We start from the raw sequence: 27,980 nt of genomic DNA on the forward strand, positions 1-27,980 counted from the left end.
GCAGCTCAGTGCTAGATGGACTGATGCCATAATCACAACTATAGCCAGTGACTCTAAGAAAAGAAGTTAACCCCACTGTAAAATTAAGGATCACATTATTGCATTATTGCAAGGTAAATGAAGAGACTGGGGGAACGCCTGGGTGGCTCAGCAGTTGACCGTCTGCCTTTGGCTCAGGGCGTGATCCTGAGGTCCTGGGATGGAGTCCCACATCTGGCTTCCCATAGGGAGCCTGCTTCTCCCTCTGCCTATGTCCTGCCTCTCTCTGTGTGTCTCTCATGAATAAATAAATAAAACCTTTAAAAAAAGAAGGGCAGCCTGGGTGGCTCAGCAGTTTAGCGCCTGCCTTTGGCCCAGGGCGTGATCCTGGAGTCCTGGGATCGAGTCCCACATCAGGCTTCCTGAATGGAGTCTGCTTCTCCCTCTGCCTGTGTCTCTGCCTCTCTCTCTCTCTCTCTCTGCATCTCTTGTGAGTAAATAAATAAAATCTTTTTAAAAGAAGAAGAAGAAGAAGAAGAAGAAGAAGAAGAAGAAAGAAGAAAGAAGAAAGAAGAAAGAAGAAAGAAAGAAGGAAGAAGATTGGGGTCAGGGGACAGTACAGTGAGGTAGCTAGAAGTTTCAAGAGTCCAAGTCATAACTGCCATTATATCTCAATCAGTTCTAAAGTTTGCCAATTATATTTCGAGTTAGAAATTTAGAACTGGAAGGAACTTTCAAGGTTATCCTAGTTTGAGACCCTCAGTTTATAAGTTAAAAAAAGTTAATTAACAAACTTTAGGTCAGGGGGACCTGGGTGGCTGAAGACCTTGATTTGGGCTTATGTCACGATCTCAAGGTTGTAAGAACAAACCCTGCATCTGACTCCTGGCTCACAGGGGAATCTGCTTGAGATTCTCTCTCACCTTCTCCCTCACACCACCCCACTTCACCACTCGCAAGCACACTCTCTCAAATAAATAAATCTTTAAAAAACACACACAGGGACACCATGGTGGCTCAGCAGTTGAGCATCTGTCTTTGGCTCAGGGAGTGATCCCCGTCCCAAGATCAGGTCCCACATCGGGCTCCTGCAGGGAGCCTGCTTCTCCCCTTCTCCCTCTGTCTATGGCTCTGCCTCTGTGTCTTTCATGAATAAATAAATAAAATCTTAAAAAAAGAAAAAAACCCCACACACTTTAGGTCACTAGAAGAAAAGGCACAGTTACTCTAAGTTCTTTTTTACTGCATTCTGTGCACTCCTAAAAGACATAATGCAGAGGCTGGCTCAGTTGGTTAAGCATCCGCCTTCGGCTCAGGTCATGAGGCATCAGAACCTGGGACTGAGAACCACATCAGGTTCCCTGCTCAGTGGGCAGTCTGTTTCTCCCTCTCCATCTGATCCTCCTTCCTGCTTGTGCTCACCTGCTCTGTCTTAAATAAATAAAATCTTTAAAAAAAAAAAAACACCCACACAATGCATAGAATTAGCAGGTTCTGATCCATCTATTTTAAGAAAGGGCACAGTGAAGTTCTCACAAAGGACACACCATAAACATCTAAGCTCATGGAAATCACTGCAAATTTATCATTCAAGAATTATTTAAATCCTTTTCCTTTTTTTTTTTTTAAAAGATTTTATTTATTCATTCATGAGAGACACAGAGAGAGAGAGGCAGAGACACAGCAGAGGGAGAAGTAGGCTCCACGCAGGAAGCCCAACATGGGACTCGATCCAAGGTCTCCAGGATCACGCCCTGGGCTGAAGACGGCGCTAAACCACTGAGCCACCCAGGCTGCCCAATCCTTTTCCTTTTTAAAAAAGATTTTATTTATTCATGAGAGACACAGAGAGAGAGAGGCAGAGACATAAGCAGAGGGAGAAGCAGGCTCCATACAGGGAGCCCGAAGCAGGACTCGATCCTGGGTCTCCAGGATCATGCCCTGGGCCGAAGGCAGGTGCCCAACGGCTGAACCACCCAGGCATCCCGAATTATTTAAATCCTTAATCTCGAGGATCCCTGGGTGGATCAGTGGTTTGGCGCCTGCCTTTGGCCCAGGGCACAATCCTGGAGTCCCGGGACTGAGTCCCGCATCGGGCTCCGAGCATGGAGCGTGCTTCTCCCTCTGCCTGTGTCTCTGCCCACCGCACCCCCCCCGTGTCTATCATGAATAAATAAATAAATAAATCTTTAAAAAAAATAAATCCTTAATCTCAGGTAATTAAAGTTTTTATTTGCTAACATATTAACTCATGAACTAAGATGTGTTCCAAGACACACTATAAGAAAACTACAATGAAAAGCTGATATAACTTTTATGCTTACTTTCACAGATGTATTAAGATAAATGAAATACTACATTATAAACTATTCTATCTCACCAATAAGCTAATAAATACATTAGAAAATCCAAAGACTTACTGTAGCTTTAAATACTTTATCCAGGTTTACATCTTCATTACTCCATATTCTCAAAACCTTAAATGAAAACACAGAAGTTAAAAAAGCATTCCAACTTCCACTTATACCTAAAATAGTTAATCAACATTTGATTTGTTGTGTATATTATTATATAAAAAGTTTTAAAACTCACCTTATTATCATGTACAACAATATACTCTCCGGTTTGAAAGTTGCACACAGCTGGACATGTTATAACTTGACCTTGTTTCACTGACCAGCTTCCCAAGGGTTTCTGATCAGAAACCTAGTGAAATCAAAATAACATACAATATTTGAAAATTCAATTTCAGACATCACAAGCAATTAAATTTACAATCAAGACAAAAGAAATCATTTAAATAATAACATTTAATAAGTTGGGATCCCTGGGTGGCGCAGCGGTTTAGCGCCTGCCTTTGGCCCAGGGCGTGATCCTGGAGACCCGGGATCGAATCCCACATCAGGCTCCCTATATGGAGCCTGCTTCTCCCTCTGCCTATGTCTCTGCCTCTCTCTCTCTCTCTGTGTGATTATCATGAAAAAATAAATAAAATAAAAAAAATAACATTTAATAAGTTTCCTCAATTACAAAAGTAAGTATGGGTTGCCTGGGTGGCTCAGTGGTTGAATGTCTGCCTTGGGCTTAGGGTGTGATCCCTGTCCGGAGACTGAGTCCCACATCGGGCTCCCTGTGAGGAACCTGCTTCTCCCTGTCTATGTCTCTGCTTCTCTCTGTGTCTTTCAGGAATAAATAAGTAAAATCTTAAAAAAAAAAAAAAAAAGTAGTCACATAAAGACAAACACTGTATGATTCCACTTAAGAAAGAAAATATTCTCCAAGCATATTTAAAAAAAAGAAAGAAAGAAAATAGAATGAATAGAATGGTGGTTGTCAGGGACTTGGGGAATGGGGAATTATTGTTTAATGGTATAGGATTTCAGTTTTCCAAGATGAAAGTAGTTCAGGAGATGGAGGGTGGTAATGGCTGCACAACATAAACATATTTAATACCCTATACGGTACACTCAAAAAAAAGGTTAACATAGTAGTTTTATGTTATATCTTACTACAATTAAAAATATAAAAAACGGGGGGCTCCTGGGTGGCTCAATCAGTTAAGTGGCCGCCTTGGGCTGGGGTCACGATCTCGGGTCCTGTGAGGCTCCTGGCTGGCTCCCTGCTCAGGGGGGAGTCTGCTTGTCCTTCTTCCTCTGTCCCTCCCCTCTGCTCGTGTGCTCTCACTCTCTCTAATAAATAAATACTTAAAGATATAAAACATATAGGGATGCCTGGGTGGTTCAGTCGGTTAAGTGTCTGCCTTTGGCTCAGGTACTGATCCTGCAGTTCTGGGATGGAGCCTGCCTCCAGTTCTCTGCTCAGCGGCTAGCGTGCTTCTCCCTCTCCCTCTGCTGCCCCCCCCCCCCCGCTTGCGCTCTCTTGCTCCGTCAAATAAATAATCTTAAAACAAAAAAACAATTAAAAATAAGTACACATTAAAAACTTTTAAAAAGTGGGCAGCCCGGGTGGCTCGGCGGTTTAGCGCTGCCTTCAGCCCAGGCGTGATACTGGAGACCTGGGATCGGGTCCCACGTCGGGCTCCCTGCATGGAGCCTGCTTCTCCGTCTGCCTGTGTCTCTGCCTGTCTCTTTCTCTGTGTCTCTCATGAATAAATAAATAAAATCTTTAAATAAATAAATAAATAAATAAATAAATAAATAAATAAATAATAAAAACTTTTAAAAAGTAAAATGAAAATATAAGTTACTAAAAGAAAAAAGGTAAATACTTTTTAAGTAAATAGTACAGTTAAAAAATGGGATTCCGCTATGCCTTTGATCATGCCAATTCCAATCAGCCACTGTACTGTTATGCAAGAATTGCAAACTTTTTATTTTTTATTTTTTTTAATTTTTATTTATTTATGATAGTCACACACAGAGAGAGAGAGAGATAGGCGGAGACATAGGCCGAGGGAGAAGCAGGCTCCATGCACCAGGAGCCCGACGTGGGATTCGATCCCGGGTCTCCAGGATCGCGCCCTGGGCCAAAGGCAGGCGCTAAACCGCTGCGCCACCCAGGGATCCCAATTGCAAACTTTTTAAAAAGATTTTGTATCTATTCATTTGACACAAAGAACAAGCACATGAAGAAGGAGCCACAAGCAGAAAGAGAAGCAGGGTCCCTGGTGATCAGGGAATCCGATGTAGGACTCAATCCCAGGACCCCGGCATCATGACCTGAGCTGAAGGCAGACGCCCAACTGACAGCCACCTAGATGCTCCGGAATTGCAAAATTTTAATTCCACTTGACAGTCGAGGTACAAACCAACAGCGTCATCAGAAGAGTCAAGACCAGCAAACACTATATATAGGGAATGCTGGCAACCCGTTCCCAAAACTTCCAAGTAGATACCTAGCTTCTTAAAGACACAGGAAACTATGTTCAGCAGTTCAGATAAAAAATAATTACTTTCTAGGAGACCAGAGAAAGCAAAACTGTTTAAAAGGAACTTTGAGAAAAAGAGTTCCGATAAAAAGTGGGCGGGACACGTACAGAGCCTGCCCAGGACTCATCCCAACGATCTACTGCCCGTGGTTGGCAATAGCTCAATCGGAATCAAGATTCCAATCAAGCCATCAAATCAAACAAAACAACTCGCAAAACTTTTTTTTTTTTTTTTTGCCCAAAGGAGAGGGAAGAATTATACGGGATGGACACAAAGCTAAACCACTCTTCCCACGCTGCCAGTCACTCTCCCCCGCGCAATCTCGGTTCAACGCCCCCGCGGGCAGCCCGGGAGGGGACCTGAAGGCCATCACCCAGAGATGCGCAGCGAAAGCACAGCTTTCCTCTCTGAGGCTAGCCCACGTGCACTGAGACGCTCCGCCGCCTGCAAGTCGGGTCTATGCCTCTCCCTTCAGGAAAACCACCAAGTCCTATTCTAGACCTCATTTAGCTTCTGGAGAGGCCGAGTGTGCTCTCCAATAAGCCGCTCGATGACCTCTTTCTTGAAGCCGTGAGAAACCTGCAGCTCTGGCTCAGTGCTCGGAACCGGGAGAGACCTCAGCGCGGGCTCTCCGATCATATCGCCCTCACCTTATAGAGGATGACGGTCCTGCCGCCGTCCGTCACTAGAAACTGGTCAGGTCTGTCGCTCTGCTCCACGCCTAGGAGTCCGTGAGGCCCGGCACCCAACGGTACCGCGGACAACGTGAAACCCTCCTCCAAGGCTGCCATTTTGGGCAAACCTGCGGACTGCCGCGCATCCCTCCCGGCAGGCTTTGCGCTTTCTCTCGCGAGAACTAGGAGCCTGACTGGACGGACGCCGGCCAAATAAGAAACCTGTTTGCTGAGCCGGCGACCTCTGGCGGGCGCGATGGAGCGCAGGGCTGTGGGCGCCACCGGGTGGGCGGAGCCGGGACTTGGCTTCTAGACCCCGCCCCGGCCACGCCCCCTCTGAGTCCCGGATGTTCTCCTCCCGAGGAAGGATGGGCGGGGCTGGGGTAGCTCGCTCACCTGTCAAGGTACAGATGCTGCAGCTTCCGCGCGTTCTTCAGCCAAGGATTTGCGAGACTGAAGGGTGGGCGGGGCAAGTCGCCAAACATAAACACGCTTGTTTTTGTGTTGTTTTATTCTGTTTTGTTACTCTAACTGGGCTTTCTGGGAATTCTTACCACGGCCTCGAGAAACAGTGGGCGAAAGAAATGTACCGCTTTAGATAAACATTTTTTTTTTTTTAGATAAACTCTGGATAAAGCGCTGTTCCGAATGCCTCATGCCCCTGCTGCTCAGAACCTTGCACAACGTCTGGTATCCTCGGCCCTTCGCGTCTCCCAGCTTGTCCGTCTCCCTTTGTTCTCCGAGGCTGCAGGCGAGGCTCTACAGCTAATGGGAGCAGGTCCCGTACAGGAAGGTGAAGCCAGGGGTCCCCTCCCGCAGCTTTTAGCAAGACATCATTTCTGGGAGAGATTTGTGATTTGACTAGTAACGTAAAAACTAAAAAAGATAAATAGTTCATGGTCTTAAGGAGAAACCGTTTTAAACTGGCAAAATTACTAAACCTGTCCCCTCTGCTACATCATCAAAATTTAAAGTAAGCATCCACAAGTCGGATCGTCTTGTGTTTGGAGATTCCCCATGGCGACACCATGGTAACTCTGGGAAAAAAGAATATTTCGCTATGAGAAGAAATATACTATAAATTATTTTTTTCTTCTTCTTCTTTTAAGGAGGCTCTATGCCCAGCATGGAGCCCAGTGCAGGGCTTGAACTCATGACCTTGAGATCTGGGCTGGAGAGTGAGACACTTTTTTTTTTTTTTTTTAAGATTTATTTATTCATTCAAAGAGAGCAAGAGAGAGGCAGAGGGAGAAGCAGGCCCCATGCTGGAAGCCCAATGTGGGACTCGATCTCGGGTCTCCAGGATCACACCCCAGGCTGCAGGCAGCGATAAACCGCTGCGCCACCAGGGCTGCCCGAGAGTGAGACACTTAAACCAACTAAGCCACTGAGGTGTCCCAAATATTATAAGTTCTTTCAATATATTTATTTATTTAAGATTTATTTATTTATTAGAGACATAGATTGAGAGAGAGAGGCAGAGACACAGGCAGAGGGAGAAGCAGGCCCCATGCAGGGAGCCTGACATGGGACTGGATCCTGGGTCTCCAGGATCAGGCCCTGGGCTGAAAGCTGTGCTAAACAACTAAGCCACCCGGGCTGCCCTATAAGTTCTTAATAGGGCTAACAGGCCTTTTATTTTTCAAAGTTGCCAAGGAATTTGACTATGGATTTGTGTTTCCTTTGTTAGGAAAGAAACACTGAGACAGTCCATCTTGACCTCAGTGAAACTGTCCTTTTCCTCCCAGGACATTTAATCAGCCTCTCTACTGAAAGTTGTTTGGTACATGCTGCCCAGTTTGATCCTAGGCTTGACATTTCCTCCTCCTCCGGGAAGTCTTCCCCCCCAACTCTGGAACTGGATTAAATGATCCAGTACACCAATGTTATTGTAACATGTGTTATCCAGGACTGGGATGGCCTAGCTAATCATATATCTGCCCCATTGTGTTTTATTTCTTTGAAGGAACTCTGGGTTTATACTGGCATCTGGCATAATGCCTATCCCATAAACATTTGTGGAACTAATGAATAAACAGCGAAAGCCTATTCATAATTTTGAATTTGTGCTTTCCCCTTTCCTTCAGCTTAAATACTATTTTCTCAGGGATTTTTAAATTTCTTTTTATCTATTTACTTATTTTTTTAAAATATTATTTATTCATTCATGACAGACACACAGAGAGAGAGAGAGAGAGAGGCAGAGACACAGGCAGAGGGAGAAGCAGGCTTCATGCAGGGAGCCCGACGCGGGACTCAATCCTGGGTCTCCAGGATCACACCCCGGGCCGAACATGGCGCTAAACCACTGGGCCGCCCAGGGCTGCCCTTTTTTTTTTAATTTAATTTTTTTTAATCATAGGAACCATTTTATTTTGTTTTATTTTTAAAGATTTTATTTATTTATTAATGAGAGACACACAGAGAGAGGCAGAGACACAGGCAAAGGGAGAAGCAGTCTCCATGCAGGGAGCCCGATGTGGGACTCGATCCCAGGACTCCAGGATCACGCCTTGATCCGAAGGCAGAGCCTCAACCGCTGAGCCACCCAGGCGTCCCCAGTGTCCGACTCTTGATTTTTGTCTTGTGTCATGATCTCAGTGTTGTAGGATCAGCCTGCCACGGTCCACACTCAGCAAGGAGTCTGCTTGAGAGTCTCTCTCCCTCTTTCTCTGCCTGTCCCACCCCTGTAAAATAAATCTTACACAAAAAGAAAAATAAGTGGATTCTTACATCTGCTTTGCATTCAATCCAGTATGATATCACATGTCCTATAGCTTCTAGACAGCCCCAGAGAGCACCAAAAAAGGAAAATAATATCTAATAGTTTGTCTTCCTGGAGTCTCTGAAAGGGTCTTAAGACTCCCAGCGGCTTGAAAGCTACTATGCCTGTAGAAAACAAGGTTACCTGTCTTGGAGGTCAAAACTCCATGGCTCAGAAAACAGGATGGAGCATTTGTTGGTTTTAGAATCTGAGTTAGGTGTGAAACCCTTGAGAGGGTCAGAGTAGAAAGAAAAAGTAGAAGGGCTCCCATCTCAGAAGTGAAGGCTGAGCCCCCAGCCCTCCTTACACCCAGGAGACTTCAGGACCAGGAAAAGAATAGCTCCACTAAGAATGCAACTGAAATTCTTATAGATGCTAAGAAGTGGAATGACCTCTGTTATTTTTAGTCCTAAAAAAGATTATGGGACTAGAGATAGATTTTTTTAATGTTTTTTTTATTTATTTATGATAGTCACAGAGAGAGAGAGAGAGAGAGAGAGAGAGAGAGAGGCAGAGACACAGGCTGAGAGAGAAGCAGGCTCCAAGCACTGGGAGCCCGACATGGGATTCGATCCGGGGTCTCCAGGATCGCGCCCTGGGCCAAAGGCAGGCGCCAAACTGCTGCGCCACCCAGGGATCCCGAGATAGATTTTTTTAAAGATTTATTTATTCATTCATGAATGAGAGAAAGAGAGAGAGGCAGAGACACGGTTAGAGGGAGAAGCAGGCTCCATGCAGGGAGCCTGACATGGGACTCGATCCCAGGTCTCTAGGATAACCCCTAGGCCGAAGGCGGCGCTAAACCACTGAGCCACCCGGGCTGCCCTAGAGATAGATTTTTTAAAAGATATTTTATTTAAATTCAATTTGCCAACATATAGTAAAACACACAGTGCTCATCCCATCAGGCTCCTCCTTCATGCCTGTCACCCTATCCCCCCAGCTTCCTCCCCTTCTGCAACCCTTTGTTTCCTAGAGTTAGAAGTTTCTCATGGTTTGTCTTCCTCTCTAATTTTCCCTCAGTTTACCTCCGTTATCTTATGGGACTAGGGATAGATTAAAATTTTTCTTTTAATTTTTTCTTGTGATAGATGTTATAGACTGAACTAACCCTCAACCCCAACCAAATTAATATGTCAAAGATCTAGCCTCTGGGCAGCCCAGGTGGCTCAGTGGTTTGGCATCGCCTTCAGCCCAGGGCGTGATCCTGAAGCCCTGGAGGGGCTCGTGAAGACATGGAGAGAAGATGACCATCATCTACAAGCTAAGGAGAAAGGCCAGATGACACCTGGATCTCAGATTTCTAGGATCCAGAATTGTGAGAAAATAAAGTTCTGCTGTTTAAATCATCCACTCTGTGGTACTTTGTTATGGCAGCCCTAGTAAACGAATACAATAGATTATGCATTCATAGAATTCCAAACATAAAAAGTGTATATAGCGTAAAAAGTCTCCCATCCTTATCTCCAGGTACCCTGTTCTCCTTCCCAGAGATGATCAATGTTAACAACTGTTATGTATCATCTCAGGTAGATTTTCTACATATACAAGTCATGTATGTGAACATGTTTTCTCCTACCACTTTTTTTAAAAGATTTTATTTATTCATGAGAGACACAGAGACAGAGAGAGAGGCAGAGACACAGGCAGAGGGAGAAGCAGGCTCCACGCAGGGAGCCCGACACAGGACTCGATCCCAGGTCCCCAGGATCACGCCCTGGGCTGAAGGCTAAACCGCTGAGCCACCCGGGCTGCCCTCTCCTCCCACTTTTACAAAAACTATGGTATAGTGTGCCCAGTGCTGTGCCCTTTGCTTTTTTCACCAAAATAATATGTCGTGAAGCTCACTCCCTATCAATGCATAAAAAATTTCTCATTCTTTTTACTCTTGTGTAATTGGTAATAGTTTTTTTTATAGTTTTGGGTTTTCATGAAATATGCAGCCATCCATAGAGCAGATATTGATAACATTCTATTTCTTAGGCTGGGTGGTGGGTTCAAGAATGTGTGTTTTGTTACACACATATTGTACTTCATAGCTTACATTGTTATAAGTAGCAAGGAATAAAAAAGTTCAGATGGAGGAAATGAAAAGGGAGTGGGGAGGCAGATGATATGAATTTGTAGATGAAATTTTATTTATTTTTGTTTTTTTATATAAATTAATTTTTATTGGTGTTCAATTTACCAATATACAGAAAAACACCCAGTGCTCATCCCGTCAAGTATCCGCCTTAGTGCCCGTCACCCATTCCCCGCCCCCGCCCTCCTCCCCTGTAGGTGAAATTTTATTAAGGATGAGACTATAGAAAGCCTTCATGAGAGGATATCTTTTGATATGACATGAAGGAGGAGAAGGAGCTAATCATGGAGTTAGCTAAGATAAGAATTTTTCAACAGCAAGTGCAAATGTCCTGTGGCACAAACAAGGAGCTTCTTTAGAAAGCTATTGTAATTACTGTAGTTGTCCAGGTGACAGATGAAGAGGATATCATAGTGGGGATCCCTGGGTGGCTTAGTGGTTTAGTGCCTGCCTTCAGCCCAGGGTGTAATCCTGGAGTTCCAGGATCGAGTCCCACATTGGGCTTCCTGCATGGATGGAATAAATATAATCTTTTTTTTTTTTTTTAAAGAAGAGGGTACCATCATTAGAGAGGCCTTCCTGTCTACCTTGTCTAAGACAAGTCTTGTCCATTATTCTCTTAAAAATTTGTTTCCAAAAAAAAAATTTTGTTTCCTTTTACCATCGTTTACATTTTGTAAAATCTGTTTGCTCATTCAATTAGGCTCACCAACTACATCATAAACTTCTTGAGGGTAGGGGGTCACTGTCTGTCATATTCACCTATGCATCCTCATTTCCTAGCACTTAGTAAGCACTCAGTAAAAATGTGCCATTTGAGTGAATGAATCAACCACTTTATATCTTTGTATTCCTGGAACATCAATTGTGTTTGACCTGTATACATACATAAGGAGTTCCATATAAGGATGCCTGATTGGCTCAGTCAGTGGCACATGGGACTCTCGATCTCAGAAGTCATGAGTTTGAGCCCCACATTGGGCATTGAGTTTACTTTAAAGGGATGTACTTGTAGCTCACTCAGCTAAGCACTCAGCTCTTGATTTCAGCTCAGGTAATGATCTCAGAGTCCTGTAATCAAGCCCTGCATCAGGCTCCCTGCTCAGTGGGGAGTCTGCTTCTCTCCTTCTCCCTCTGCCCCTTCTCTCATTCTCTTTCCTTCTCTCTTGCTCTTTCTAAAATAAATCTTTGGGAAAATTTGTTTTTAATTAATTTTTTAAAAAGAGTTTGGGGTGTACAGGTTGCTCAGTTGTTTAAACATCTGACTCTTGAATTTGGCTCAGATGCTGATCTCAGGGTCTGAGATTGAGCCCCATATCTGGGCATGGAGCCCGCTTAAGATTCTCTCTCTCCCTCTCCCTCTGCTCCTTCCCCTGTTTTCTAAAAAATAAATAATTAAAAATTAAAAAAAATAGTTTAGGGGTGCCTGGGTGGCTCAGTCAGTTAAGTGTATGACTCTTTTTTTTTTTTTTTTTTTTTTTTTTTTTTTAAATTTTTTTTTTTTTTTTTAATTTTTTTTTTTTTTTTTTTTTTTAATTTTTATTTATTTATGATAGTCACAGAGAGAGAGAGAGAGGCAGAGACACAGGCAGAGGGAGAAGCAGGCTCCATGCACCGGGAGCCCGACGTGGGATTCGATCCCGGGTCTCCAGGATCGCGCCCTGGGCCAAAGGCAGGCGCCAAACCGCTGCGCCACCCAGGGATCCCAAGTGTATGACTCTTGATCTCGGCTCAGGTTGTAATTTTAAGAGTTGTGAATTTAAGCCCCACGTTGGGCTCCAGGCTGGGCATGGAGCCTACTTTAAAAAAAAAAAAAGAGTTTAATATATGTTTGTTGAATAGAATACACTTACATGGCAAACCATTATAATAAATGGGTTATGAGCTCAATCCATTAGGATAAAGTAAGACTTACTGGTTGAGAAAGCTGAAACTACACTTGCATATTCGTCTGTAAATTTGAGTCTAAGTTTGGTAAACTATTAAAGGAGATTGCAATCCTTTCTGGAAGGACACCAGCTGTAACAAGGGAACTAGGAGTCTTTAGCAACCTGGCTTAAGATAAGAGCGGGTCAAAATGTTCCACTTCCAAGATGCATCAATCAAGGTCAATGAACAAGAACAGGGCCTGGATATCCATCACCAGTTAGAGACACCAGTTAGGGCCAGTCTTCAAAGGCAGCTGTGACCCTGTACATTTCACTGTGAGCTGTGGATGTTCCGTCTGAATTGTTTGTCATGTTTATGCTGCTTGGCTGCCTAGCTGTGAAGACTGGGGGAAGATATCGCCTCTCACATTCAATTCCTAGAATAGAATTAGGTGATAAATATACAATGAACATCTAATTATATAACGAGTAGAAAGGGATGCCTGCCCATATTCAAAAGGGAGAATGTTACCCATTATGGATTTTTCATGGAAGGTTGACAGTTGGTGGTATGCACATTGCATGAGTGGGATATAGTAAGAGCTTTGCCAAAGGAACATTTCTAGAAGAACCATTCTGAAAAGAGGATAGATGGTGTATATATATATATATATATATTCCACCAAATCTCCATATTATATGGATGCTGGGGGTGGTCCTCATATATGGTCTAAGATATGTTTTCCGGTGTTAGACTCTCAAGTATCTCAAGGCAAATATTGAGAATGCCACAATGAATTGAACAATATTATTGAAACTCAAGCAGACACCCCTGAAGATGTTTCCCACAGTAAATATCAGATATACGGGGAGGATCTAAGTTCTTTTGTTGTAATTTAGGGTATACATTTCAATCCAGTGCTAGTGCCTTCCCAATGAGTGCCCAAACTCAATAGGGGTATTTGGAATTTGATGTCAAGCAAACACTTGTGATTTAATTTAACAGGATGGGGAAGGGGGAGAAAAATCTTGGACTCAGGAGTTTTTTTAATTTAAATTTTATTTTAGGGGGATCCCTGGGTGGCTCAGTGGTTTGGCACCTGCCTTTGGCCCAGGGTGCGATCCTGGAGTCCCGGGATCAAGTCCCGCATCAGGCTCCCAGCATGGAGCCTGCTTCTCCCTCTGCCTGTGTCTCTGCCTCTCTCTTTCTCTCTATGTCTATCATGAATAAATAAATAAATCTTTAAAAAAAAATAAATTTTATTTTAAAGGAATCTCTCCACCCAGTGTTGGGCTTGAACTAATAACCTCAGAATAAGAGTCTCATACTCCATGGACTGAGCCAGCCAGGCACTCTTTGGGCTGAAGGGTTTTAGACAGGTGGGCAGAGTACAGTGACACAGAACCTAAGAATCTTCAGGAAGAGTTTGGGCAATATGTTGTCCTTAAGGGCCCTAGTTAAAGTCAGAGCAGTAACTAGAGCTGTGGGAAAGTGAGTGCTGGCAGGTGAACAAATAAACCACCTGGGAGGGGTCAGGCCACCGGAAGTGGTTTCCAGCCCCTGGGCTGAGGATTAGATGTAGCCAGAAATCACTGATACTTCCTCTCCCTTGTTTGCTGGATGCAAACTGTTCCCATGCGTTTATTTATCTCACGAATATTGATAAGTGCCTAGGAGCTGTGAATCCAGCAGAGAATGAGACAGTTGAGGCTTCTACTCCCAGAGAGCTCTCAACCCCATGGGAAGCTGGGGAGACAATCTGCTCAAGAAAAATCTCTCTGAAGAGGGGACCTTCTCACTGAGATTTGGTGAACCACAGGGGTTGGGTGAGGGGATGACAGATGGTGAGGAGGCTGAGAAAGGCAGCAACCTTGATCTTGTAGGACTCTCTCTAAGTCAGGGTGAGGAGTTGGCCATGTTCAAAATGCAAAAAGAAGTGATTGAAGGGTTTTAAGCTAAGGTCTGATTTCTGTGTTGAAAAGATCACCCTTGCTCCTGAGGGGAGAATGAGTTCTAAGTGAATAAAAGGAGAAACAGAAAGAGCAATTTTTTGAAAGATTTTATTTATTTATTCATGAGAGACACACAGAGAGAGAGAGAGAGAGAAGTGAGAGCAAGAGAGAGAGAGAAAGAGAGAAAGGCACTGACACAGGCAGAGGAAGGAGCAGGCTCCATGCAGGGAGCCTGACCTGGGACTCAATTCCAGGTCTCCAGGATCACGCCCTGGGCTGAAGGCAGCGCTACACCGCTGAGCCACCCGGGCTGCCCAGAAAGACCCAATTTTGAAGCTCTTAGCATTCATCTGGGTGCAATAATAGATGGTGGCTTGTAGTCAGTGATACTAATGGAAACAGAAAAAAGTGGACCTATTTAGGATGTGTTATGGGGGTAAAGTCAATAGGAGGGTAGATGGATGGGGTGTGGCAGTGAGAGGGGGAGAGGAATCAAGGACAAGTCCTACACTTTTGCCAACCAGGTGGATTGAGGTGTTCTCTACCGACACAAGAGGTCAGCGCAGGGAGGGGAGATTTGTAGGGAGTGTTTTTTTTTTTTTTTTAAGATTTTATTTATTTATTCATAGACACACACACAGAGAGGCAGAGACACAGGGAGAGGGAGAAGCAGGCTCCATGTAGGGAGCCCAATGTGGGACTTGATCCCGGGTCTCCAGGATCATATCCCAGGCTACAGGCGGCGCCAAACCGCTGTGCCACAGGGGCTGCCCCTGTAGGGAGTGTTTTGGAAAGGCCAGAGCCAGAGTTCTATTTTGGCCGTGCCAAATAGTAGCCCACATGAACCTGGAGTTCCTGGCAGAGGTTCAGGTTGAAATTCCAGACTTGAGCACCATGGGCATGTGAACTGCACCTAAAGCAGTAGGACCAGAGTAGGTACCAAGTGCTGGTTGATCTTATCTTCTAAACCTCAATCAACTTGTCTAGCTCTCTTCTTCTCCACTACTATCCCCTCAGGTCCAATCTCCTGCTCTTACCTGGACCTCTGAAATTGCTTCCTTATCTCCCTGATTCTTGACTTGCTCCCTTTTGATCTGTAGCCTGTGTGATCGGTTCAAAATTTAATCAGATTATGCCACTCCCACCTTAACCCCCTTTTGTACCGTGCTCTCAGGAAGAATCAAATCCTCACCTGACCCACAAGTAGGATTAGCAAAGAAAATACAGCATTCCTAGTTAAATTAGAATCTTAGATAACAAATAATTTTTAGTATAAATATCATCGCTTACCTTAAATTAAATTCAAGCTGGCATATTTTTATTTGCTAAATCTGGCAAACCTACCCACTGCAAGATTTGGTCCCTAGCTGACTGAGCCAGGGTGCCCCAATTCCAACAAAATTAAATTCATTATATCCAAAAAGTGTCTTCCTGAATACATCTAACTCATATCTATAAATGTTATTAAAAATATACACACACAGGGCAGCCCTGGTGGCTCAGCAGTTTAGGGCCGCCTGCAGCCCAGGGTGTGACCCTGGAGACCCGGGATCGAGTCCCCACGTCAGGCTCCCTGCATGAAGCCTGCTTCTCCCTCTGCCTGTGTCTCTGCCTCTCTCTCTCTCTCTCTCTCTCTCTCTCTCTCTCTCCTCTCTGTGTATTCTCATGAATAAATAAATAAAATCTTTAAAAAATATATACACACACAGAAGTAATCCCCCAAATCTGGAAAAAGTTAATTTGGGAGTTGGTTGTTTTGAACTGAGACCATATTTCCTCATCTGTGTAGGAAAACCAGATTCTCTCTTAGTCCAGGAAATCTACTCAGTGCAACCGAAGGACTATCAATATCTCTTATATGTTAGCATTGGAAACGCCAGTGGCCATGGTTCAAAAGGAGACGTTTTAGAGTTCCAGCATGGGATGTCAGAAAGACATCTTTATCTCCTGAAACCTAGATAAGGGGAAGTGGCATTCACCATCTTCGTGGGGGCAGGTAAGGGAGATGAATTTCCGGCTAGGTGTTGGGGACCCAATGGCAGGCATTATGGTTGGCTAGGTCCAGGGTTGAGAAACCATTGTGTGCATACAGATCATTAATAATTCAGATGTTGGAGCTGTGACCACCTTTTAGAGGAAAGTAAAATAACAAATACCTCAGAATAGAATAGAAGAGAAGAATATCACATGAAATCTTAGGTTCTAGTGCTTCCTCTGAAAAGACAGACTCTCAGATTGTCTTCTCAGGAGACTTTGAGATAGTCTACTTTTTAATCCATCATTGTTTGGTTTTCATTTAAAGAATCAAGAAAGGTTCTGTGGGGAGAGGAAGAGAGGAACTCACCAAAAACACTTAAAATAATTAATTCATATTTGGATCCAGATTTGAAGAGGCTTGTGCTTAAGATATGTATGGTTCTTGGAGTACACTTGGTTTAATTTTACTTAAATCACTGAAGAGTTTCAGCTGAGGCAGTGGTATTGCTTAGCAAATCCAATTAACAAAATGTTGGTTTTTCTAGTTAAACTTCTGTGTATTAATCAGATCTGTCTCAAAAGCCATTCATCAGGTTGGGGAGGGTGTCTTATTATGTGAAAAAGCTTTTTCATTTAGATGTAAATTAGACCTAGCATATTAGGAAAAAAGAAGTTTTTGACATTTTTATAGTCTGACAATACCATGTCACATTGCTCAAAAGAATCTGAGTATACACACTATCAATCCACCAGATAATATGAATTAGCCAGGTTTTTAAGAAATGACCCAAGCACCCTATTTTAATTATCTTTATATGAGTAAAACATAATTATTTTACAACCTGCATGCAAAAGAACAGAGAAGGTTTTGCAAATCTAACTTCGTCTATGTGGTTCTTTTCTTTTTTAAAGATTTTATTTATTTATTCACGAGAGAGACAGAGAGAGAGAAAGGCAGAGACATAGGCAGAGGGAGAAGCAGGGTCCATGCAGGGAGCCCAATATGGGACTCGATTCCAGTTCTCCAGGATCACGCCCTGGGCTGAAGGCAGTGCTAAACCACTGAGCCACCTGGGCTGCCCTGTGTGGTTCTTTTCAAGTAGAAATATATTTCATGTTACTCTTGAAGCACCATAATTTCTATTTGGGATATTATTATTACAGTTTTTAAAGTATTTTATTTATTTATTTGATGAGAGAGTGAGAGAGCACAAGCAGGGGGAGGGGCAGAGGCAGAGGGAGAAGCAGACTTCCCGCTGAGCAAGGAGCCCAATGCATCGTGGGCTGGATCCCAGTACTCTGAGATCATGACCTGAGCCATAAGCTGACGCTTAACTGACTGAGCCACCCAGGTGCCCCTAGAAAGGACATTTTAATGTACTTTAAACTGCTTTTAGTTACCCACTGTGTCTGAAAGGAAGAGACTCACTCAAAATAAACTCGGAATAAAAGCTTTATGTAATCATGGGGTTCAAGGGACTGGCCATGCTCTGGGTTTTTCTCATGAATTACCTGCTGTTTCTCATGGAGATTCTGTTTCAATTTGCCTGTACCCTCTCTCCCTTTTTCTTCTTTAAGAAATATTTTATTTATTTGACAGAGAGAGAGAGAGAAGAGTGTGGGGCAGAGGCAGAGGGAGAAGCAGACTCCCTGTTGAGCAGGGAGCCCCATGTGGGGCTCAATCCCAGGACTCGGATCATGACTTGAGCTAAAGGCAGATACTTAAATCAACTGAGCCACCAGGTGCTCTCTTTCTCTTTTTCATTTTTTTCTCTTTCTTTCTTTTTTTCCCCAAGATTTTATTTATTTATTCATGAGACACAGAGACAGAGAGGGGGGCAGAGACACAGGCAGAGGGAGAAGCAAGCTCCATGCAGGAAGCCTGACACTGGACTCGATCCCCAGTCTCCAGGATCACGCCCTGGGCTGAAGGTGGCACTAAACCGCTGAGCCACCTGGGCTCTTTGTCTAATGTTTCAGCAGCAGCAGCTCCACCACCAGTTGGCAATCTTATTTTATATACTTGCCATTGAGATAAGATATAAGCCACCTGTTATTACTGGTATTGTTACACTTGAATGAATGAGGGCTCAGAAACATGAAGTGAGTTGCCCAACATCACACAGCATTAGAGAACATTTGTTTCTATTGTAAGCAGCTTATCAGATTTTTCTACTATACTATAAGCCTTTAAAATGTCTGATACAGGGCAGCCCCGGTGGCTCAGCGGTTTAGCGCCACCTTCAGTCCAGGGCATGATCCTGGAGACCCGGGATCGAGTCCCACATCGGGCTCCCTGCATGGAGCCTGCTTCTCCCTCTGCCTGTGTCTCTGCTTCTCTCTCTGTGTGTCTCTCATGAATAAATAAATAAAATCTTTAAAAAATAAAATGTCCGATACATGCTATTAACATAAATGGAGCTTGAAAACATCATGCTAAGTGATATAAGCCAGATACAAAAGGACAAATATTGTATGATTCCATTTATATGAAGTGACCAGAGTATGCAAATTCATAGGGACTGGAAAGTAGACTAGAAGCTACCAGGGGCTAGAGGGAGCAACGGACAGGGATTACTCCTTGATGGATAAAGTTTCTGTTTGGGATGATGAAAAAGTTCTGGAAATGGACAATGGCGATGGTTGCATCCACAAGTATATTGTGAAAATACTGCCACTGAATTGTAAACTTAAAAATAGTTAAAATGTTAAATTTTAGGTTATGTGTATTTTGCCACAGCTTAAAAATAAGCCAAAAAATTTTTGAGAGCAGTGGTATGTTATAGTGGGAAAAAAATGATATGGCTCTTTGCCTTAGTGAAATCTTTCCTTTGTTTTTAAAAGTAAAAAATTTTTTGGGAGGCAGAGCCAGAGGCAGTGTCTGTGAAGGGGCAATACAAGAGGGTCCTCTGGTGATGAAACAGTTCTGTAGCTTGAATATAGTGGTGATTACATGAAGCTGCACAACTGATAAAATTGCATGGAATTACACATACACTGGGGCATCTGGGTGGCTCAGTTGGTTAAGCGTCTGCCTTCAGCTCAGGTTTTGATCCCAGGGTCAAGGGATCCAGCCTCAGTTTGGCTCCTTGCTCAGCAGGGAGTCTATTTCTCCCTTTCCCTCTGCCACTCCTCCCTGGCTTATGCTCTCTCTCAAATAAATAAAATAAAAATCTTAAAAATCTTTAAAAAAGAACTATGCACACAAACTAGTGCATGTAGAGCTGTAGAATCAGCTGTAGGATTGTATCAATTTCTTGGTTGTCATATTGTAGGATATTATACAAGCTGTTATCACTGGGAGAGGCCAAGTTAAGGGTGAACCAGGACATCCAAACACATTTCTTTGTAACTTTATATGCCATCCATAATCATTTCAAAATAAAAAGTTAACACATACATACAACACCACCAACAAAAACAAAGACTGCAGTCAGATTGGGAACTACCTTGAGGGTAGATTTTTTGTAAGATTTCATGTAGTTGTTTGACAGAGAACAAGCAGGGGGAGGGGCAGGGGCAAAGGGAGAAGCAGACGCCCTTTGCTGAACAGAGAGCCAACATGGGGCTCAATCCCAGGACCCTGAGATCATGACATTAGCCAAAGGCTGACACTTAACCAACTGAGCCACCCAGGCGCCCCTTGAGGGTAAATTTTATACTTTGTCCTTGTTATGTGTGAGGAATGACCATTCTCCTTGAAGAGAATTCTCTATTCTCCAGGAATGGCTCTCACATGGCTTCAGTAAGAAAGGATGACGCACAGACTGTTGCCATCCTTTTTTGGAGCACATATGCAATTTATCATCACATTCTTTCCAAGAAGTTACATGAAAAGACTTAAGAAAGATCCTGCTCTGTCCTTACCAAGGTTCTGTTAGAATAAGGAAATCACTGATTTGAACATAACGGTGAACTTGAGCTTTTACTTTCATTCTCTCTTGGTTAAGAACAAAAAACCCGAAAAATCTTGTTGGCATTTACATGGTGGTTTTCAGGAAATCCTTAAGTAAAGATGCATTCCATGTTATCACTGAAAGCATGAAAAAAAATGATTGAGAATTGATATTTGTTTATTCAATTAAACGCAGTTCCTTATGTTTTTGTTTTTGCAGTAGCCAGTTGATGTTTCTGAGACAGTAAGTTAGGGAGGGCAATGAACATCTAAATAAATGAAAGAATTTCTTTGTCTAAGTTTGCTCATCACATGAGCACCCAAAAAGAGAGTATTAATACATTAAACCAGCAAAGGACTTATATGGGAATTGGATGCTAGTAATTTCTTAACAAGTTGAGAATAGTAAACTTTTAAAACCGTAAATACTTGTTTAAAAAGACAAATGTTCTCACTCAGATGTCAGTGGAATTGTAAATTGGTGCAATTTTCTTTGGAGGAGATGTTGGCAGTAAATACTCCAAGTCATAAAAATATTCATATCCTTTGACCCAGTAATTCAATTTCTGGGAATTTACCCAAGACAAATAATTAAAAAGAAGACACAAACTATGTTATAAAGATGTTCCTAACAATATATCATAACAAAATCCAGAAAATAACTTCAATGCCAAATAATAAAGGCATATTTAAGTAAACTATGGATTTCCAACCCGGGGGAATATTACATAGCTCTGAAAATTGATAAACATGCTATATGTCAAATGTAAAGGTGCTTATAAAACAATTCAAGATCCTCAAAGCATTTTGAAGGTATGTATTTATGAATTATCTTCCACAGAAGAAAGAGCAAATTCCAAAGTACTTAATGAAGATGGAAAAAACCCTCATGTCCTTGAGTCTATAGAACAGATTTTAGCAAAATGAAGTAAGTAGAATAAGTCTAAGACGAGTGTGGGGAAATTCAAGCTTGTAGAAATATTTCTCAATTTTTAAGTTAGGTTCTGAGAAGAGGCACAGCACACATTAGGACTGAGGACCGGATTTTAATGATGGAGCATAGAGGGCAGCAAGCTATCTTTGGAATGCTCTGGATGTAATCACCAGTGTGCTTAAGATCACAAAATGATTCTCAAGGGTTGCTGACGAGTAGCAAACTGCCAGCATCTTGCATGTAGAATCCCTTAGGAGCAGGAAAGTTATTTTGGAAGATTAAGATTTTTAAAAAATTACAAAGGTTGAGATCGGGCTGCCCTCAAATACCCTCCAGTGATAGAGTGGCCAAATCTCCCTTCTATGAGCTAAAGGAAGGAAAATGATGAACTCCAGTCTTTTGTGTCTGCCTTCAGTGCAGAGTTGGTAGTTAAACATAATTATCCCCTAAATTCCAGATGTTAATTCAGTTCAGTAATGTTGTTGTTTGTAACAGCCACATACAGTAGGATTTGAAGCCATGTCCAGTTTCTTTGGCTACATCTTACCTTGAGGGACCAGAGCCAGAGCATTAGGGCAAAATACCAGACTGTTTTGAATTTTCCCAGAGGCAGAAGTAATTAAACAATTGGATTTGAATGGGCTATCCTACTAGGTTGTATGTTTTAGAAAGGAGGAATTTATAAGAGCATGGAATATTAGAGAGCTAATAAGTGGAGAAAGTCAATATAATGAACTTGAAACTAGAGCTTGCTTGGATCAACTAACATAGCATTAAACACACACACACACACACACACACACACACACACACACGTCTGCACACAGGTTATCGTCGTTCCAAAGCCACTAAAGCTTCGGGTTTGAGAGGAACATTTTCATAGAGGGATATTTCAGAACAGGGCTTAGAGGAAGGATACATGATTTATCCTGAACTTGAGAGGCCAAGATACAGCTGGAGGTTGGAGGCAAAAAAATCCCAAGTGGAATATACTGAAGGGAATTTTAGAAAAGAATGTGGGTGTTTGGAAATCTAAGAGTGATACTCAAACAAGAAACGCTGTAATTAAAAGCAGTACTAGTAAACTGGTAAACTACACACATCTATGTATTTACCATTAAGCATCCAAATACTCAACCTATAAAGTTTGGCCCCAGGAATAAACAGCAAGGCTGGCTGTACCTGAGCTTGCTGGCTCAAAGTCAGCCAGCAACTGTGTTTGTGAAGTTTGTGTGTTTGGAGGAGAGAATTAAAAGCTGGGTGGGGGTGGTACTGGCAAATTCAGAGCTATAAATGCAAGCATGTTTTAGTTCATTGGCTCAGTTGCATGATTTCAGGAAAGTTTTCAGTGTAGGAAGCTTCATTATGGTGCACTGTTGTATGAAGCTGTGGCCTGATGCAATCAGAGGTGAATGGACAGGACATGGATGTTGACATTAGCTTCAGGTTTGAAAGAGCACAGAGTGGGAGGTATGTAGCAGAAGAACAAGGAGCTGTAAAGCATTTCTGTCCTCTACCCATCCCCAGGGGACCCTTTCGTGAATGACAGGAGCTTCTTCAGATGGAGGAACCACATCAGAATGACTGCAGCTCACCTTAGACTGGTCCACCCTACAAAGGAGAGAATCTAGTGTCCTTCTGGGGTGGTTTTTCTATGGCTGCCCTTGGGGAGATTTTTCTTGGTGGTCATTCAACTACAGCCTCACATTTGATGAGGGGGAATCATACACTTGTTAATGGATAGATAAGTCTGTGTCTCCCATCAGGTTATAGATTCGCCTTGGATATTTTTTTGCTGGACAATTAGAGCTGGCATCCAGCCTTTTCCTATCAATGACCCTGGCCCTGAAGGCACCATAGGCCTATTAGCAGGCCAGCCTTGTTTGCATACGAGATCCCAAGAACTGGGTCTAGTACCAGCCGTTAGCTTATTCCTTCTTCCTTGACAACTTCTTTCCCACCAACCCGCAGGTTCACAATTGCCAACATTCCCTTGAGAATGGCTGAGAAAGAGAGAAGGAAACTACACTTGGAAAGAAGATTGCTTTGTAGTTTATTTACAACAGAATGTAAGAAAAAGTAAGTTATTAACAATAATAAATAACTGGGGGAAAAAAACACAAAACAGCCATAAAATGACACAGAAGGATGGCATGTGTGAGGATCAACTCTTGTTTGCTTTGCTTGTAGTCTATAACACTGTGCGTTCCAAAACTTGGTCCTTCGGCAGTGGCAGTGGTATTTTGACTCAACATATGCAACTAATCAAGATCCCAGCATGAAATGTAAACCCTAAAAGTGACACTTGAAGCTACATTTAAGTGGCCTAGGCATAACAACGGGTCAAAGAATCTCTTCTTGGTGATACATAAAAACTGAAGGGAGACTTGCAATTCAACCGATATACTCCCAATTTTAAGCAAAAACATGGAGAGGCTTATCCTAAAGCACTTGTTAACAATAAAATAATTAATAACGGCATCTGAAAAGTTCTTAGCATATTCACATTCTCTTATTGAACTAACTCCTAAAAAGCTTGAACACTTCTATTTCAAATGCAAACAGATTGTTTTGAAGGGAGAACACAGAAGAACCTGGGACATGTTGCCTCTGCATGCCAACACTGTGCTCTTGATTACACTTCAGTTTCAGCAAGAATGAATAGTTTTAAATGGCCTATTTATGATCAATTGCAGTCACTAAACAGACCTTTTGTTTTGTTTTGTTTTATTTCAAGAATTCTGGCTCAGATGGCAGGTTGTCTGTCACCTAGCCTACAGAGTCAGATGTTCTGAAAGGGACTAAAACTATTCAGACAATTGTTCTCGATTGGATTATCTGAGTACACATTATATGTGACTAAATTATACTCTGGCTCTTGTGAAAAGTAAAATTCCTATTGACCTAAGCCAGCCAGTGGCTTTGTTGTTTCTGAGCCATGAAGGGATGCTAAATTAAGTAAAACTGAAAAATCCACATACATACATTAGCCTTGAAATCTTCACGGGAAAATGACTTCCTGAGAAGTGTCAGAATCTTTTCTCTTAGGTCACTGTTTATTACAGTGTCTTGAAAGAAAACCACATATTTCTTTTGGAGGTCTCATGTTTTTTTAAGTGTCTGTTCACAACTGCGCTCTTTAGAGATTTATTTTCACAATCCAAAACATGGCTAATAAATACTCCCAAATTAAAACCATTTCCCCCCACACAGATGCAAACCCAAAGCAGAAGGGTTTGTAAATCAGTTCACCAATGAACTTCTATTGTTTGGGTTACTATGGTGGTAACAGAAAAATGTCACAGACTCCTTTGTTGTTATGCTTTTCTTTTGCTTTGTTTTATTTCAGCTCAACAGTAGGAAAATGAAATGGTCTTCAGAGCTCACCTCAGATAAAGTTTATGCACTAAAAACACTGAGACCTTCTTATCCTGGGAAAGCACAGCCAAAGCAACGATGCTGTATTACAGTCAACGAAAAGCACAGGAGCATTTTGTAATTTGAAATCCATCCAAAGTAATGACATTTATGGTCATTTTGATGGTCTCCACTAACATCAGAGATGAAGATGGGGTGAACATATGTGTTATTCTATGGATTATTTATTTTAATTTGGCTACCAGAGACTTAAAACTGGTGGTGCCTGATTCACTATGCTATATTTATATATATACAGGTATAATACAATTTGGTGACCAAGGTTGAAGGTTTCCACATTGCAGACAGAGGCACTGAGTTAAGATTCTATTTTTCCCCAAACATGCTTAATAAATTCAAGTTTCAGCTTTTTTTTTCTTCTAAGTTTCCATCATGCAACCTTTGAATTTCCATCCTTTAGGAATTATTAATGTTCTATATACACATTCATCGCAAGCTTGTATCCCACAAAAAACAAACTCATGTATGGAGAATATGAAATGACCCTTGAAAATTAAGACAGATAAAATATTGAAGTCATTTATGCCTTGTGATGACTGGATTAAATATTCAAAGCAGTTAAAGGAATATTTGCACCCCCCCACCCTGTTTAAATGCACACAACCACATGTAGACAGGGAAAACTGAACATACTTTAAGAGCACACACATTTGTTGGCTAAGAATCACGCTATCATCGGCAGCTTTGAAAATGATGTCTGTGGTATTGAACTGGCTACAAGAGAAAAAAAAAGCCACAGAAGGAAATCAGAAATTAGCTTTCTGAAGCATACAGCATCGTTGACCTTGATAGCAAAAGCTACTTTACAAAAAAGAAAAATGGCAATGGTGTTAATGGGAGAACTAGGTGCCAGATGTGTTTACAACCTGCACAAAATAAATCTGTTCTATGCAAAAATCATGATCCCACCCCATCCTGATTTCAGCCGGCAAATGGTAAGCAAATACATGTACTATGTCAGTGTCTTCTGAAAGTAGAATTTTGTGTTCTAAAGCCAAACATTCTCATTAAGTACTACTGTGTGGAGAGGGGATGATTGAGAAGTCCATGGGGTTCGAGAAGATTAAGATTTCCCACAAGCAGAAATCATGCTACTATACCATGCAAAGATCTCTTACTACGATGCTGTCGTTCTTAGGGAAGAGATGCACTGTTGATCTAAACTATTTGCAACCGGTTTCCTTTGAGTTCTGGGTTTATTTATTAAGCGAAATGGCAACCTGTAGATAAAGAAATGATCTTGACAGTCTGACGTAGGACTTAGAATACTCGGTGCTGGGTTCGTGGGACCAGCGCCTGCACCATGGGAAAGTTTATCAATTTGAAAGACACTATGTAGCGTGCTGAGCAGGCAGGGTCCACTGGCTGAGAGGCTGTGTGGGAAGGAGGACATGCTCCTTGGTTTATGTTGTTTCCTTTGGAATCTGTGTTTTGGGAAGGTCCCTTTCCTGAGGTTGGAGGTTATGGTCAGGAAGGCTAGCTGGGGCCTCGGAGGTGCCCAACTGCCTTGTTGTCTTCCTCTCTTGGAGGACAAAAGTAAATGCTAGATTCTGCTTGCCCTTCCTTCTGCGTTTAAAGGCAGTGAGGCGCGATGGTGGCAGATTTTTCTCTTTAGATCAAAGGAGAGTTCGCTTTCTGCCACTTGGGTTGAACGATCTTGCTTCCCGTCAACCTGGATTCTAATCTTGCATTACCACTACTTGCAGAAAAGCAAGCTAGACAGAGGGACATCTTTTCCTGCTCCTCCTTTTTACTCTATAAATAGAGTCAGCAATTTTGCTCATTCTTTCCTCTCACTCGACAGTCTTTGCTCCTCTTCTGTGACATTCCCAATATTTGGATTTCAAGTAAGGGCAAGAGAGACAACAGTCTTTTTAAGGTCCGGTGCTGGGCAATCTGTTCCAGGGAAATCTGGATATTATTAAAAGTAATACCAGGAGGGGGGATGGGAGACAGTTCTCTCTTTCAGGGTTCCCGAACCAGACATTCTGACAGGGTTCAAGTCCTGTTAGCTTAGTCTACCCTTGAACTTCTTTGAATGGGCAAATAGTCAATGAGTTCTAATCAATTCATTGCAAATACCGAGAATCTTAATGGATGATGGAAGTTGACAATTCAAGGTTTGTTGGTACCGGTAGAGGAACATGATGTTTGCCTCACCTGGGCCTCTTGCTTCCTAAACCAAATAATCTCCAGATCAGCCAGTCATGGTCACATTCATCCAGGCAATTCTGAATGATTTCTGAGGCCACAAGGGCACAGAGGGGAAAGTTATTAAAAGACGGAAACAAGTGGAATCTTTATTAAATTCTGTGAAAGGTATAAATAAGTTATCATTAATTGCACTTGGAGCCTCAATAGGTTGATAATTAAAATTTTCAAAAAATTTAAAGAGTTAATTAGGCCCCAAATCCTGAGTCAGACTATAACCAAAATAGGAATCTCAGTTAACTACTAGTCTTCAAGTACTGGTGATGAGCAGTTTGAAATTTAACAATTACGTATGACGCCTGAGAGTATTTTTGAGAATTTCAGGTTTGATGAGAGGAGATTGACTTTGCTATTTTACCACACCTTCTAACACAGTGGCACGAAGTTTTCATTGATTTACTCTTTAAGTCCACACCGACCTCATCAAATGTTCAACAACAAGGCTTCTTCCTCCCTGGTTTCTGGCTGTGGCTACAGAAGATTCCTTCTGTCCTCTGCCAGTCTTACAGTTTACATCTAGTATGATGCTGTGTGGCATACTTAGGGAATCCTATTATATGTGAAGTTACTTAACCACATGCACACTCAGATCGAAGGAACATGTTCGAGGGACAAAGCAGTCTTTTTCTATATCAGAAGATTCTTTTAAAAAAAACAAAAACAAAAACAAAAACCCAAATGAAAATATAAAACCCCATGATATTCATATGAAATTACTCTAATTTGGGCCGACATGGCTTATCTGAAGAGTGTATGCCAGGTAAATTCAGGGTGGCTTTTTTCTCAGGGTCTGGAAGTGTGAGAGTTTCTGGGGCTGATTTTTTCCGGGGTCGATCTTTGGGAACGGACAGAAATTCTGGTGCATCTGTGGAGAGAGGCGTGGACGGAGCACTAGAAGGGGCACTGCGGACTGAGGAAGGCAGAAGGGGGATACTGGAGATAGAAATTGCAGGTGGAAAAACGCCAATTTTCCTGTTGGTGGCTTCCTGAGTGGCTCGTTCAAATTCCCGGACTTCATCCATTGTCATGTCTTCAAAGAAAAAAAAATAGAAAGAGAAATGACCCGTTATTTAAAAGAGATGCAAATGGATTTCTCTATGCCTGATTTTAAGGAAACTACAGGAATCTTATCATAAAGAGGCTTGTCCAGATGACAAACCCAAATTATCACTGAAAATGTTAAAGCCCAAATTGTTTCTTTTTACTAAGGCAAACCTCTGAAAAATATTCTTTTATGAATATCCATCCAAGATTTTCCAAAGCACTCTTCAGTGAGTAGTTTAAGTATTCTGAATAAGAAAGGATCAAGAGAGTA

The 27,980-nt window shown here is 42.2% G+C and overlaps 2 protein-coding genes and 1 long non-coding RNA gene across 5 annotated transcripts in view; 1 reads left to right on the top strand and 2 right to left on the bottom strand.

Annotated features, from left to right (window-relative positions):
* NOL11 (nucleolar protein 11) overlaps positions 1-5,706 on the bottom strand; it is a 28,132-nt gene extending 22,426 nt beyond the window's left edge. The window contains exons 1-3 of one of the 2 annotated variants that reach the window (XM_041726990.1): positions 5,519-5,706; positions 2,572-2,685; positions 2,400-2,456 (exon numbers count right to left, since the gene is read on the bottom strand). In XM_041726990.1, the coding sequence (XP_041582924.1) occupies positions 2,400-2,456; positions 2,572-2,685; positions 5,519-5,659 (312 nt within the window). In that variant the 5' untranslated portion in view covers positions 5,660-5,706. The remainder of the gene's footprint in view (positions 1-2,399; positions 2,457-2,571; positions 2,686-5,518) is intronic. The other variant, XM_041726991.1, reaches the window with a different exon arrangement.
* A 100-nt stretch (positions 5,707-5,806) lies between these two features.
* Positions 5,807-24,498, top strand: LOC121473631. Its single transcript, XR_005983180.1, has 4 exons — positions 5,807-5,946; positions 6,163-6,335; positions 22,988-23,095; positions 24,366-24,498. It is a non-coding gene; the product is annotated as an uncharacterized LOC121473631 (long non-coding RNA).
* Positions 24,334-27,980, bottom strand: part of PITPNC1 (phosphatidylinositol transfer protein cytoplasmic 1) — a 254,520-nt gene continuing 250,873 nt past the window's right edge. The window contains exon 9 of one of the 2 annotated variants that reach the window (XM_041726175.1): positions 24,334-27,695. In XM_041726175.1, coding sequence (XP_041582109.1) covers positions 27,379-27,695 — 317 coding nt within the window. In that variant the 3' untranslated portion in view covers positions 24,334-27,378. The remainder of the gene's footprint in view (positions 27,696-27,980) is intronic. The other variant, XM_041726176.1, reaches the window with a different exon arrangement.

This window comes from Vulpes lagopus, chromosome 12 (genome assembly GCF_018345385.1).
Source record: "Vulpes lagopus strain Blue_001 chromosome 12, ASM1834538v1, whole genome shotgun sequence".
NCBI classification, from domain to species: domain Eukaryota; kingdom Metazoa; phylum Chordata; class Mammalia; order Carnivora; family Canidae; genus Vulpes; species Vulpes lagopus.